This window comes from Panonychus citri, unplaced genomic scaffold (genome assembly GCF_014898815.1).
Source record: "Panonychus citri isolate SS breed McGregor unplaced genomic scaffold, ASM1489881v1 Contig00073, whole genome shotgun sequence".
In the NCBI taxonomy this organism is placed as follows: Eukaryota; Metazoa; Arthropoda; class Arachnida; order Trombidiformes; family Tetranychidae; genus Panonychus; species Panonychus citri.
The window spans coordinates 41,612-55,598 of record NW_026515478.1 but is presented as its reverse complement, the minus strand read 5'-3'; the positions used below and the strand labels follow the sequence as shown (position 1 = coordinate 55,598).

At 32.1% G+C, this 13,987-nt stretch overlaps 4 protein-coding genes across 6 annotated transcripts; all 4 read left to right on the top strand.

Annotated features, from left to right (window-relative positions):
* The first annotated feature begins 1,431 nt into the window (after window positions 1–1,431).
* On the top strand, window positions 1,432–7,508 carry LOC128386721 (uncharacterized). Of its 2 annotated transcripts, none has more exons than XM_053345795.1 (13): window positions 1,432–1,919; window positions 2,065–2,388; window positions 2,455–2,577; window positions 2,665–2,783; window positions 2,958–3,143; window positions 3,211–3,432; window positions 3,514–4,740; window positions 4,859–5,365; window positions 5,512–5,857; window positions 6,038–6,116; window positions 6,227–6,352; window positions 6,547–7,010; window positions 7,072–7,508. In XM_053345795.1, the coding sequence occupies exons 7-11, from the start codon at window positions 4,434–4,436 to the stop codon at window positions 6,281–6,283; spliced, it is 1,296 nt and encodes a 431-aa protein (XP_053201770.1). In that variant the 5' UTR covers window positions 1,432–1,919; window positions 2,065–2,388; window positions 2,455–2,577; window positions 2,665–2,783; window positions 2,958–3,143; window positions 3,211–3,432; window positions 3,514–4,433; the 3' UTR covers window positions 6,284–6,352; window positions 6,547–7,010; window positions 7,072–7,508. The 2 variants fall into 2 exon arrangements, with proteins under 2 accessions (XP_053201770.1, XP_053201769.1); XM_053345794.1 differs by having other exon boundaries at window positions 6,038–6,159.
* LOC128386729 (sentrin-specific protease 7-like) lies at window positions 6,804–7,179 on the top strand. Its single transcript, XM_053345803.1, has 2 exons — window positions 6,804–7,010; window positions 7,072–7,179. The coding sequence occupies exons 1-2, from the start codon at window positions 6,804–6,806 to the stop codon at window positions 7,177–7,179; spliced, it is 315 nt and encodes a 104-aa protein (XP_053201778.1).
* A 29-nt stretch (window positions 7,509–7,537) lies between the features above and the next one.
* Window positions 7,538–9,937, top strand: LOC128386722 (sentrin-specific protease 6-like). 2 transcript variants are annotated; one of them, XM_053345797.1, is made up of 7 exons: window positions 7,538–8,169; window positions 8,252–8,534; window positions 8,601–8,723; window positions 8,802–8,921; window positions 9,025–9,210; window positions 9,290–9,512; window positions 9,596–9,937. In XM_053345797.1, exons 2-7 carry the CDS (start codon window positions 8,356–8,358, stop codon window positions 9,722–9,724), a joined length of 960 nt encoding a protein of 319 aa, XP_053201772.1. In that variant the 5' UTR covers window positions 7,538–8,169; window positions 8,252–8,355; the 3' UTR covers window positions 9,725–9,937. The 2 variants fall into 2 exon arrangements, with proteins under 2 accessions (XP_053201772.1, XP_053201771.1); XM_053345796.1 differs by having other exon boundaries at window positions 7,539–8,169; window positions 8,249–8,534.
* A 195-nt stretch (window positions 9,938–10,132) lies between these two features.
* LOC128386720 (sentrin-specific protease 6-like) lies at window positions 10,133–13,866 on the top strand. The gene is made up of 8 exons (XM_053345793.1): window positions 10,133–10,643; window positions 10,953–11,468; window positions 11,652–11,997; window positions 12,106–12,237; window positions 12,317–12,442; window positions 12,628–12,807; window positions 12,890–13,112; window positions 13,196–13,866. The coding sequence occupies exons 1-8, from the start codon at window positions 10,358–10,360 to the stop codon at window positions 13,436–13,438; spliced, it is 2,052 nt and encodes a 683-aa protein (XP_053201768.1). The 5' UTR covers window positions 10,133–10,357; the 3' UTR covers window positions 13,439–13,866.
* The last annotated feature ends 121 nt before the right edge of the window (window positions 13,867–13,987 follow it).

Genomic DNA, 13,987 nt, shown 5'->3' with positions numbered 1-13,987 from the left:
AAACCTTTGTAAAAATTGTTGGTATTCTAATGCGTATATTCATCCCTTCCATAGGTTCATGGAAAAGAATTTGATAGCACGGAGAATAGCCGATAGAATCCATATATTCGATACACTTTTTTATTACAACCTCACTCATAGAGCTCGAGAATCAAAGGCTCAAACTCAAAACAATGAACCGTACGTGTTAGTGTCGATTTACCGTTTGTCGAGTGTTTTTCTTCTGTCATCTTTTCAACATAAATCATCTGATACTTGAATTTCTATTTTTTTCATCCCTTTTTATCTGTCGTCTCAAAATTACCCAGACTTTCTGATAGATGCTACAATAGGGTCAAGAAATGGACGAAAGGTACAAACATCTTCGAGAAAGACTTTATAATTATCCCGATTAATAAAAACGGCCATTGGTTTGCTGCAATCATTTGCTATCCAAGTAGAGGTGAATTTATTGAAGTGATTGGAAAATACCCCAAAAGGTATTGAATCAATTTCATTTAATCTTAAATTTAACTCAGATTCTCTTGAAATTTCGTCTCTCTCTTTCTCTAGATCTTGTATATGTTTCATGGACTCGACGCAAAGTGCTCATAGTAGATGTGGATTAGCCGCACCATTACGACACTTTCTAGCTAAAGAATGGGAATCCAAGAAAACGACAAAGAAAAGTTTCAATAAAAGCGTAATGCCTGAAATTTATCTCAAGGTGCCTAAGCAAAACAATGACTTCGACTGTGGACTTTATGTATTACAATGTATTGAGAATTTCCTAAAAGTAAGTTTATTTGAAGGTTCAGTTAACTTTTTCTTTTCGACAACTCAAATTAATTCATTTTGTTTATTCTTGATCATTTCCAGAATCCAGATTATATAATTGAAAGAATTTGTAAAGATCCTGCTATTAATCTTGGTGATTGGTTTTCTTTTTCATCGGTCTCTTCTAAACGACGTACAATTAAAAGATTGATTGAACGAAAGAGTAAAAACTAAGAAAAAAGTGGTAGATGCAAATGATAGTTGACCTCTGGCTCTCTTCTAATCGTTGATATTAACAGTTATTGTCTTTAAGTTAAGCGAAATCAAAACGACATTGGAATTACATTTGCACTTAAATCAATTGTATCGGTAACTTTTTAAATCACACTATTGTTACTAAATCCACCAATAGTTAACATTAAGATCAGATTAGTTTAAGTCAGGTTATTTGGTTGAATAGCTGATATTAAGTTTTTAATCGTCGATGATTTATTTATTATTCATTGTCTTTAATTGTAATTTCAAAACTTCATTATGTGAATGAATTGATATTCAAATTAATGAATTCAAATTTCGCGGGTTAAAAGTAATTTTTTCATTTCTTTGTTTGGTTTTGTTTTTGTCTAATTTATTAAATATTAAATTGATTCAATTTAATTGAATCAACTTTAAATTAAAATTGACTATCAATTTTGAACGAAAGTGAAATGGATTATTTGGCGATTGATCTTTAAAAGTCGATCAATTTTATATCTAAAAAATTGTGAAATTTTTGTTTTGATTTTCGTTCTTCCCTCTCAATCTGTTTACTTTTTTTCTACTTTATAATTGTTTCAAATTCTCATCCTCATAAGACAATTTGATGTCTAATGGCTGTTTTGCAACTTTATCGATTTACAATAACATTGTCTACTTTGGTGTTGATAAGTTTTGCTGTGATGAAATTCATTTAGTCTCAGCTGGTATTAAGTTTTCCCAAGTTTGTCAAATCCAAGAAAGATCTCGTTTCAACATCACCATTCCACCAATTGATGTACAACGAGCCTATTTTGACAGTAAAACTGATGACAATTTGTCAACCCTGATCCTAGAAACTGTTCCCAATTCTGGAACTACAATACGCGACACCTTGAGAATAGAGCCCAATCAAGTTGATAACTCAGGTATTTCTATTTCCCTATAACTTGAAGAGTTTTGGTTCTCTTTTTTCGCCATCTTCGTTTTCTTTTGCATGGAATTGTTTCTCTTATTTTATCTCATGTTTACTCATTTTCGACCTTTTCTTTTTTTTCTCGCTCAAATTACAAGGATCTCTTCGTGTTGTTGTTCAATTAAACGGAAACGGTGAAGAAATTTTTCAAACTATTGAAGATTATTTTTCGCCTTTGGATCAAGGACTTGGAGATTTGAGAGAACCTTAACTATAAGTGTCCATCAATATTTTGATTTCCTGAACAATTATTCTCAGCAATTGACAACAACAACACCATCATCCACTCTTGGGCCATCTTCAATGCCTGCACAGTCTTTTAAAACGAACGTTTTAAGACCCAAATCAGATGAATCATCTTCCATGATTGATGGAGATCGCAATAGAAACCAGCGTAACTCAAACGACTCAGCATCAAATAGGTAGTCTACTCAAGCTCGATGACTTAATCTAATTGCTGTTCTGTTAATTCTTTTCTTTTTATCTAGTGATGCTGTTCTCTTCAGTTATCCACCCAACGAAACTGAATGTATTTCAATTCGGCAATCTGATCTGTCTTGTTTGGAGGAAGGGCAACAAATAAACGATCAAATCTTGAGTTTCTATCTTAAGTAAGTACATTATTCAGTACTGTATGAAATTTAATCATAGTCTTCTTTTGTCTATCTAATGTTCATCATGTTTTCTTCTTTACATAGATATATCGAGAGAGACTTAACATCACCAAATATTGCCGAAAGAAGCTACATTTTCAGTCCATCTTTTTACTTCAAGCTCACCCATAAACTCGAGCATCGAATGCTGAAGACCATCAATCGTAAGTGTGATGTAATTTTTCATGCCTGTTGATTTACTGTTGGTTTATGTGAAGATCTAAACAGTAAATCAATTGACCACTAATTTTTCCGTAGTTATGGCCTTTTCGTTATCTCATCAACATCAATGTTCTGATATATAAATTATATTTTATTTGTTCCCTCAATTTATTCAGACTTTCTGAAAAATATCACAATAGAGTCAAGAATTGGACAAAAGATATAAACATATTCGCAAAGGACTTTATTATTATCCCAATCAACAAATCTTGTCATTGGTTTTTGGCAATCATATGTTATCCAAGAAAAGTTCCATTCATGGGCCAGGATTTACCGATAGAAATTGAAAAACACCCAAAAAGGTATTAGATTAATTTCACCAGTTTCATTTGCAATTTATTTCTAATCCTTTTGAAATTTGGTCTCTAGGCCCCGTATACTTTTCTTAGATTCACTTCAAAGTGCTCATGATAAATGTGGATTAGCTGCACCATTAAGACACTTTCTAACCAAAGAATGGCAAGTCAAGATATCGTCAAAGAAAAATTTTGGTAAAAGTGCAATTCCTGATATTTATCTCAAGGTGCCTAAGCATACAACGCCTTTGATGGAGGCCTTTATGTGATTACATGCATTGAAAATTTCTTGAGAGTAAGTTAATTTGAAGGTTAAGTCAAGTTTTCTTTTCGACAACTTTGATTAATTCATCTTTTTATCCTTAATCATTTCCAGAATCCTGATTATTTACTTGAAAAATTTGCTTAGATCCTGCTATTGATCTTGGAGATTGGTTTCTTCTACATTGGCCTCTTCTAAACGACGAACAATCAAAAGATTGATTAAACAACAGAGAGAAGCAGCTGAGAAAAATGAAAATGGTGTTAAATGATGAAAATTGATGACGTTAGTTGATAACTGATTCTCTCCCAGATAATTTCATTTCAATAATTAGTATCAACATTATAACGAAAAATTTTGAGAAATGAGGGAAGATTCAATTCAATCATTGGAAAAAAATCTTCTGTACCATTTATTTAACGTTTCATATAAATTTCGTACCAAATGATTCAGATGAATCAACCGTAAGAATGGTAATCCATTTTATAATCTAATTATAATCTTGTTATTTGCTTGTTACAGTTAAAGCAGCAATGTAAAGATTATATCTGTTATTGAAAATTAATGTGTTTGATTCAATTTATTCAAAAGTTAATCCATCATCTATGAGAAGTTAATCTGTAGAATCTAATCTCTAGAATTGTAAATCTCTATGATGGCAACCTAATTGTTGGTCAAAAATTGACATTTAATCAAACTTTATTCTATGTGTAACTTAAAGAGAGGGAAAATGGAAAAGTTATTCTCTCTGAGATGTTCCGTTCTTAGATTTTTCAATGAATCGAAACTCGAACAAAAAATCGATTATTCAAATTCAAATTTCGCGGGAGAGAAAATCAAACTTCTTATTGGTCAAGTGACTTGGATCAAGTGTTTACTTTTTGTTGGCAAGTTGGAACGAAAAAGTTTCAATAAAATTCTGGTTTCTGCAAATATTTATATCTCTCTATAAATCTCCATCGTTCTTATCTATCCACGTGTTTTTTACTTTGGCTGGTTCCAAATTCTCTTTTCTTTTTTAATACGACAATTTGATGTCTCACATGGACAATCAACTTTTAACCGTCTACAAACACTCAGTCTACTTTGGTGTTCATAAATTCACCTGTAAAGAAGTTCGTTTAAGCCCAAGAGGAATTAAATTGGTCCAAATATTAAGATTGGAAGATTTCACATTTTCCGATGTTTTCATTCCACCAATTGATATACGACGAGCTTATTTTGACAGTAAAACTGGTGACAATTTGTCAACCCTGATCATAGAAACTGTTCCTGAATCTGGAATTAAAATAAGCAAAGAATTACAAATTAAACCCAATCCAGCCCATGGAGACACTCAAGGTATGTATTTGTTTGTCACTTTGATCACCTTCAGAGTTTGATTGTAACCAAACTAAACTTTTTTGACTTTTTTGTACTAATTTTCTACTGTTTTTTTTTGGTTCAATTAAACTTCAAGAATCCATTCGTGTTCTTATTCAATTTGCCGGAAAAGGTGTAGAAATTCATAGAAAGTTGCATGAATATTTTTCGTGCTTTGCTGCATTCACTTGGAAATTTGAGAGAGTTTTATCGCGAAGTGTCCATAAATATCTTGATTTCTTGAACAATCATTCTCAACAATCATCAACACGAGAAACGAACGTATCAAGTCCAAATTACGACAATTCAGTGTTCAACATGGAGGTTAATCAAACTTTGTCAGTTCACAATAATTCTGTCTACTTTGGTGTTCATAAATTCACCTGTGAAGAGATTCATTTAATCTCAGCAGGTATTAAGTTTGTTCGAGTTTCCTCACCAGGAAGACCAGATTTTGTTATGACCATTCCACCGATTGATATACAAAGAGCCTATTTCGATAGTAGAACAGAATTGTTAACCCTGATCTTAGAAACTGTTCCAAGTTCGAGTTTCAAAATATGCGAATCATTACAAATAAAACCGAATCAAAGTGATCACATTGGTATGTTTTTATTCTTTAACTTAACATCAGTTTTCGCTTAATTCTTAATCACTATGAATTTAACACACTATCGAATTATAATTTAGCTTCGATGATCTAATCTTCTCTTTTTATTTCTGTCTGTTGTTTCTTGTCCAATATACTAGAAGGAACCATTCGTGTTGCTGTGCAATTGAAGGGAAAAAGTCAAGAAATTCAGAGATCATTGGAAGAATATTTTGCCATCTTCAATTCGATCACTTGGAAACTTGAGAGAACCTTATCTCTTAGTGTCCATCAATATTTTGATTTCTTAAGCAATTATTCACAACAACAACATCATCATCATCTTCCCTTGGATCATCTTCTACAATTAAATCAGACTCCTATTCAGATTGGGATCAAGACTGAATCTACAATATCAAAATCGAATGAATCAACAACTATTACTTGGCACAAAATAAATCGTGATGCTGGAAGTGCCACTGATCGTAACGTAACAGTCACGAATAGGTGATTTACTCCAATCTGCTTTTAATCTACATCGAGTTCTAAAGATTATTCTTAATTACCATTCTTATAATATAATTATTTAATACAATTTGCTCTCATCATACAGTGACTATCATTCCCCAATGCTAATTAATAATTCTATCAATAATTGTCATTTTTAAATTTTCGATTTTTATCTAGTGATGATCATCTCTTTAGTTATCCACCTGACGAAACTGGAAGTATCCTAGTTCGCAAATCAGATCTGTCTTGTTTGGAAGTAGGACAGTCTTTAAATCATACAATATTAGATTTTATCTTAAGTAATTTCTAACCATGGAAACTTTAATTCGTTCTTATGTCATATATGCTCATTTCTCTCTTTCATAGGTACATCGAAATAGATTTGACAGCACCAGATATTTCCAGAAGAATTTACTTATTTAGTTCATTTTTCTATGACAAGCTCACTGATGTGCCTCAAGCAAAGGAGGTTGAGACTTCGGACTACCAAACGTACGTGCAACCAAAACCTGCAGACCTTTGGTCAAGTGGCGATTCTTATTTATCAATAATCAACAGTAAATCAAATGATAATTAACACCAGTAACTCTTGTTTTCGTTTAATCGGAATTGATTGATTTTTTGATTGATTGAACATTTGATACTTTGTTTAATTTTATTTATTCTCTTAATACAAATTTATCCAGGCTTTCTGATGGATACTACAATAGAGTCAAGAATTGGACGAAAGATATTGATATCTTCAAAAAAGACTTTATAATTATCCCAGTTAATCTCCAGAATTGTCATTGGTTAGTGGTTGTCATATGTTATCCAAGAAAAGTTCTATCCGTTGGTTCGGCTGCAAAGAAAGAAAAAAGTACTTTTTAATTACATCAAGTTTATCTGAAATTCATCTCTGATCCTCTTAAACTTTTCCCTATTTAGACCATGCATACTAATCATGGATTCACTGCAAGAAGATAATAGTAGACGTAGATTAGCTGAGCCATTACGGCAATTTCTAGCTAAAGAATGGGAATCAAAGAAAAAAACAAAGAAAAGTTTTAGTAAAAGTGTAATGCCTGATATTTATCTCAAGGTGCCTAAGCAAAACAATGACTTCGACTCTGGACTTTATGTACTACGATGTATTGAGATTTTCCTAAGAGTAAGTTAATCTGAAGGTTAACTTGTTCTCTCTAATTGTGTTAATTCTTTGTCATTTTCAGGACCCGGATGGTTTGTTCGAGAAAATCCAAGATGATTCTTCTATTGATCTTGGAGATTGGTTTTCTCTTGCACTGGTCTCTTCTCAGCGACGAACAATTAAAGATTGATTAAGCAACAGCGAGAAGCAGCTGAGAGAAAGAAAATCATCAGGGCGAAATGATGGAAACTGATGATGATAGTTGATAGCTGATTTTCTTCTAACTAATTCGGAATCAATTTTACTCGGATTAAATGAGTACACCATAATTTCATGGATTGGAGAAAATTAATTATTAACTCACTAACAATTGGAGAAAAATCTTTGCACCATTTAACTTTTGAGTGATAATTTCGAGCCAATTGATTAAGATGAATCAATGAACATGGTTAATTGATATTACAATTTAATTGTACAGTAGTCTTTTTATTTAATTTTTACTATAAAAGAAACAATGAAAAGTTCATATATCATATATTGATCCACCATTAATTAAGAGCTGAACTACTTACATTGATATTAAGTATACGGTACTAAAGTGATTAACTTTGATATTTTCACATGAAGAAAACTGACCTTTTGGCCTCAGTGCACAATTTAAATTCGATACATTATAAATGTTCTTGAGATGTTCCGTTCTAACTCTTTATTAGGTTATCATTGAATCGATCTTTTGAACGTCGATCTCTTCCGATTTTTCTTCTTCAAAAATCGATTAACTTTTGCTACTCTTTCTTGGTTAAAATCCCTTTCTGATACAACTTTTCTTTGATTGTTTCAACTGTTTCTTATTCATTTTTTCTGTCATCTTAAATGCGAAAACATCATGTCAGATTATCGTTTAAGTTTATCTAGTTGCTACAACTCTGTCTACTTTGGTGTTCATGGATTTCTCTGTGAGCAATTTTGTTTAATTTCAGAACGTATTAAGTTTTTTCAGTTGTCAACATCAGAAGGATCTCGTTTTAATATCACCATTCCACTCATTCATATACATCGAGCTTATTTTGACTATGAAAGGATGATTATTTTTCAACACTGGTCTTAGAAATTGTTCCTGAATCTGCAAGCTTAATAAGAGAAGCACTAAAAATAGACCCGAAACAAAGTGATTACACAGGTAATTAATTGATCTTCTCTTATTTTCTTATATTTTTCTAATACTTTGTGTACTTTGTGCTTCTCAATATTGTAATTAGAAGGAACCATTCTTGTTGGTGTTCGATTATACAATGAAAAGGGAGACCTTGAATCCTTATTTGAAGACAGTTTTTCCTCCTTTAATTCAGTTATATGGAGACTTGAGATGACTCCGTGTCGAAGAGTCAAGAAATACTTAGGTTTTATTAACAATTGTTCTCAGCGATCATCATCAACATGGCGGCCGAATGTTTCAAAGCCAAAATCAACCAGTTCCATCATTGAAATCGATCGTGACGATCCTACTGAAAACCAGTTTCGCTTAAAAGGCTCAAAATCAACTAAGTAATTTACTTTACTTAACTCTAAAGCTTATTCTTAATTGTAATTTTTATAATTCTTTTTATCCAGAGATGATCTTCTCTTCAGATATCCACCCGATAGAACTGAACGTATCTCAATTCGCCTATCGGATCTTTCTTGTTTGGACGAAGGGCAACATGTAAATGAAACAATCTTAGGTTTCTATCTCAAGTGAGTGCTAATTATCTTTCAATTCTCAATGAAAGTCTTCGTTCAAATTGCTAATCACATCATCTTTCCCTTTCACAGGTACATCGAGAGAAACTTAACAGCATCAGACATCGCCCAAAGAAGCTACATATTTAGTGTATTTTTCTATCACAAGCTCACCCAAAGAATGCGAAAGGCTCAAACTCTGGATAGCAAATTGTACGAGTGAATATCCTTTTGTGTCATCTAATGATTAGCAATTATCTTACACCTTTAATAATTTTCCATGTAATTTTATATTTTCTCTCACAAATCTAAGCAGAGTATTTGATCGATGCTACAAAGGAGTAAAAAATTGGACTAAAAATGTCAATATCTTCCATAAAGATTTTATAATCATGCCAATTAACAAATCTGGTCATTGGTTTTTGGTAATCATATGTTATCCAAGAAAAGTGCCATCGATGAATGAGATTCTACCTAATGAAATCGAAAAAAGTCCCAAAAGGTAGTGAGATTAGATTGATTTCATAATCTCTTCAATGAGACATTCATATCTAATCCTATGGAAATTTTTTTCTCTCCAGACCTTGTATACTTTTCATGGACTCAGCTCAAATAGTTAATAGCGAGCTTGCATTTTCCGAACCAATAAGACACTTTCTAACTAAAGAATGGGAATCAAATCAAACGTCAAAGAAAAACTTCAGTAAAAGTTCAATGCCTGATATTTATCTCAAATTACCTAAGCAAATTAACGACTTCGACTGTGGACTTTATGTACTACAAAATATTGAAAATTTCTTAATAGTAAGTTTATTTGAAGGTTCAGTTAACTTTTTCTTTTCGACAACTCAAATTCATTCATTTTGTTCATTCTTGATCATTTCCAGAATCCTGATTGTCTACTTGAAAGAATTTGCAAAGATCCTGCTTACAATCTGGAAGATTGGTTTTCTCTTTCTCATGTCTCTTCTAAACGACGAACAATCAAAAATTTGATCGAACAAAAGTGTAAATAAGGAGATTAAGATTTTAAATGATAATCACTGATAATAATTGCTGATGAGAACAGAAGATGATATAATGCATAAACAATTATGCTACGAATCAATCGTGAACTGATAGCGTTTTCAAGAGAGAAGTTTGAAGAAAAAAGTTTTCAAAAATCCATTCGTTGCTCTATCAAAGTTGTTATTTTGCAATCCAACGAGTTTATTAAATTGGCGAGAAAATATTCGTAGAAAAGAGGACAAAATAATGGCTCGAATTGCTTTTCGCATACAAGTTCCAAGGATTTTGATGGATCGAAATTACTTAGAATTTATCTTTCAAATTTCGCGGGAGAAAAGAGTTTTTTCTGTTTAGCTTTTTTTCTATTCCCTTTATCAACAATTCCTTAATTATTTACAATCAAAACTTTATAAACTCTAAATTAGAATTAATTTTCAATTTTCTCCATTATGAGCTGAATTTTTTGATGTACGATCTTCAATCTTCAGTCAAGCAATTTATTTTCTTCAACAATCGAGCAATTGTTTCTATTTTTTATTCTCGTTCTTCCTTATCAACTTGTTTCTCTCCCAGTTGTACGCTGTTGATGTTTCCTTATTCCCTCTTCCTGTCATCTTAACTGCGACAATTTGATATCTCTCATGGTTAATCAAACTTTATCGATTTACAATGACATTGTCTACTTTGGTGTTGATAAATTTTACTGTGATGAAATTCATTTGCTTCCAGGAGGCCTCAAGTTTCACCAAGTTTGTCAAGTCCAAGAAAAACCTCGTTTCAACATCACCATTCCTCCAATTGATATAAAAAAAGCCTATTTTGACAGTAAAACTGGAGGCAATTTGTCAACCCTGATCGCAGAAACTGTTCCTGAATCTGGGATGCTAATATGTTTGAAATTGAAACTTAATCAAGCTGCTAATTCAGGTATCTCTATTTCACTTATTTATTTTGGTGGTTATCTAATTTTTGTCCCAACACAGTTTATCTCGGTCAACTGTCACTTCCCACTTATTGACTTGTGTGTTTTTTATCACAATTAATGTCTCGATGTTAGCGTCCATATAGCAGTTAACTGCTCTTTTTTTGTCTCTCCCTTAATTGTAATATAATTCTCGAGGTATAATTTATCTGGAGTGGTTTTAGCTTTTCTTTTGTTTACCCTCTATCTTTTATCTCATCGCTTTGTTATTCTAATTTCTTACTTTGTTTTTTTCCTCTTCTCAATTTTCCTAGGAGGGTCCATTCGTATTCTTGTTCAATTTACCGGAAAAGGTGAAGAAATTAAAGGAATATTGGATGAATATTTTTCTTTCTTTAGCCAAGTGAATTGGAAACTTGAGAGAGTTTTATCGCGAGGTGTCCATAAATACCTTGATTTTCTGGAAAATTATTCTCAACAATCATCAATACGAGCAATAGACGTTTCAAGTTCAAACTCAGACAATTTCGTGTTCAACATGGAGGTTAATCAAACTTTATCGGTTCACAACAATTCTATTTTATTTGGTATTCATAAATTCACCTGTGAAGAGCTTCGTTTAATCTCAAAAGGTATTAAGTTTGTTCGAGTATCTGCACCAGGAATACCGAATTTGGCCATTACCATTTCTCCGATTGATATACAAAAGTTCTATTTTGACAGCAAAACTGGTGAGAATTTGTCAACCCTGATCATAGAAACTGTTCCAAGTTCGAGTTTCAAACTATGCGAATCATTACAAATACAACGGAATCAAGGTGATCACATGGGTATGTATTTGTTTTCATTGCTCTTTCACTTTTTTTCAATTCTTATCCAATTGTTATTCAATTTATGTATCTCATACACTTAATCGAAGATGAAGAAGCTATTTAGCTTTACTTGTCCCTTTCTTAAATCTATCTAAAGCTATTTCTACTTATTCATAAGTTTTTTTATTCTAATTGTACCAGAAGGAACAATTCGTGTCGCAGTGCAATTGAACGGAAAGAATGAAGAAATTCAAAATCTATTGGAAGAGTATTTCGCCACCTTCAATACTGTCACTTGGAAACTTGACAGAAATCTATCTGTTAGTGCTCATCAATACTTCGATTTATTAAATAACTCTTCTCAACAACCGACAGTAAAATCTTCAACGTCTTCTTCCGCTCATAAATCTCCCTGTACTCTTTTTTCCCCTCAATTGGTTAAGAGTAAAAAGAAGACTTCGAATTTAAAGACAGACGAAACGACTTCCATTGTTGAGATCAATAGTGAAGATAAAATTGAAAACGCAAATACCGCAGTATCAAATAGGTAATTTATTCTAGATCACAATTGAATGGTGATGAGTTCAATTTGCTTTTTAGTGATCGCTCTTATTATGTAATTAGTTATTAATATAATAATCTTCTTCTTATCCAGTGATGATCGTCTCTTCAGTTATCCACCTATTCCCATTTACGAAGTTGAACATATCTCAATTCGTCAATCGGATCTCGCTTGTTTGGAGGAAGGGCAACAAATAAATGATGCAATCCTGGGTTTCTATCTTAAGTAAGCCATTGTTATCGTTGAAAATTGATCATAGGCTTAATCTTTTACTAATACATATCACATTATCTTCGATTCATAGGTATATTGAAAAAGACTTAACATCCCCAGATATCGCCGAAAGATGCTACATTTTCAGTTCATCTTTTTACTACAATCTCACCCATAAACCTCAAACATTGGAGGTTACAACGCCGGGCAGAAAATCGTACGTACATTTTATACCTGTTGACTTATTTACTGCTTATCGAATCGTTCGCCATGAAGATTCTCTATTTCAACTGTAAATTGAATGATAATCAATTTCAGCAACTCTGTCAATTGTGTTATCATGGATAAAAATTCTTGATTCATCTATCCAATTTTAATCTATCCTCTCTCCAATCTTTTCAGGCTTTCTGATAAATATTACAATAGAGTAAAGAATTGGACAAAAAATGTGAACATTTTCGAAAAGGACTTTCTAATTATACCAATTCATAAATTCAGTCATTGGTTTTTGGCGATCATTTGTTTTCCAAGAAAAGTTCCTCTCATGGACGAAGTTGCATTCAATGAGAAAAATGCAAAAAGGTTTTAAATTAATTTCATCAGTTTAATTGAAATTCATGTCTAATTCAATGATATCTTATCCTGAAATTTGGTCTCTTTTTAGGCCTCGCATACTTTTCATGGACTCGACTCAAAGTGCTCATAGTAGATGTGGATTAGCTGCACCATTAAGACACTTTCTAGCTAAAGAATGGGAATCAAAGAAAACGACTAAGAAAAGTTTTAGTAAAAGTGTAATGCCTGATATTTATCTCAAGGTGCCTAAGCAAAACAATGATTTCGACTCAGGTCTCTATGTACTACAATATATCGAGAATTTCCTTAGAGTAAGTTAATTTATAGGTTGAATTAACTTTTGCTTGTTTCAAACATAAATTAACTCATTTCATTTATTGTTGATCATTTCCAGAATCCTGATCATTTACTTGACAAAGTTTCCAAAGACACGGCTATTAATCTAGAGGATTGGTTCTCTCACAGACTGGTTTCGGCTAAACGACGAACTATCAAAAGATTAATTAAACAACAGCGAAAAGCTGAAGAAATCAAGAAAAATAGTCTTTGTGAAACCGATGAAGAAATCTCTTCTTCTTCTTCTTCTTCTTCTTCTAGTTCTTATTCTTTTGCTGATTCCGAAATTTCTACTTACTAATTCTTGATGAATCAACTGCACCTAAATGAATACATCAAAATTCCAGTTACCAGAGATTATTTATTATCATTTCTTTCACTTATATACTCTGTTTATCATGTATTTCCAAACTATTCACAAACAATTCATTGACAAGAGAAACGACAGGGAAATAGTGCATATTCAATCGTTAATCAATTAACATCACAACATTGTTATCATCTCGTTAACTAGTTGTTACTGTAAAAGAAACTATCACAAGATTATCTCTGTTATTGACAAGTTAAACTTGTCAAGTTTATTTGTTTGATTCAATTGCTTTGATTGTAAATCCATCCGTTCAGAAATTAATCCTCAACCAGTGTTTAGTTGAATGGTTTATAATGACTGTGATAGCAACCATATTGTTGATCAAAAATTAAAATTCAACTAAATTTGTTACTGATTAATCAATCGTGATCCATTTTTATACGCCAATCCAACGCTGTGTAGGGTTGATCATCACGAACCTCTCAGTTCATTTGTTAATTTCTGGTTAACAATTAACTTTAATCATTTTACTTCATTTAA

Coding starts and splice junctions, on each gene's coding strand:
- LOC128386721 (XM_053345795.1), top strand. CDS start 4,434: ATGTCTCACATGGACAATCAACTTTTAACCGTCTACAAACACTCAGTC. Junction 4,741..4,858: donor AGCCCATGGAGACACTCAAG/GTATGTATTTGT, acceptor TTAAACTTCAAG/AATCCATTCGTGTTCTTATT. Junction 5,858..6,037: donor AACGTAACAGTCACGAATAG/GTGATTTACTCC, acceptor ATTTTTATCTAG/TGATGATCATCTCTTTAGTT.
- LOC128386729 (XM_053345803.1), top strand. CDS start 6,804: ATGGATTCACTGCAAGAAGATAATAGTAGACGTAGATTAGCTGAGCCA. Junction 7,011..7,071: donor GTATTGAGATTTTCCTAAGA/GTAAGTTAATCT, acceptor TGTCATTTTCAG/GACCCGGATGGTTTGTTCGA.
- LOC128386722 (XM_053345797.1), top strand. CDS start 8,356: ATGACTCCGTGTCGAAGAGTCAAGAAATACTTAGGTTTTATTAACAAT. Junction 8,535..8,600: donor AAAGGCTCAAAATCAACTAA/GTAATTTACTTT, acceptor CTTTTTATCCAG/AGATGATCTTCTCTTCAGAT. Junction 8,922..9,024: donor CAAACTCTGGATAGCAAATT/GTACGAGTGAAT, acceptor AAATCTAAGCAG/AGTATTTGATCGATGCTACA.
- LOC128386720 (XM_053345793.1), top strand. CDS start 10,358: ATGGTTAATCAAACTTTATCGATTTACAATGACATTGTCTACTTTGGT. Junction 11,998..12,105: donor AATACCGCAGTATCAAATAG/GTAATTTATTCT, acceptor CTTCTTATCCAG/TGATGATCGTCTCTTCAGTT. Junction 12,443..12,627: donor ACAACGCCGGGCAGAAAATC/GTACGTACATTT, acceptor CAATCTTTTCAG/GCTTTCTGATAAATATTACA.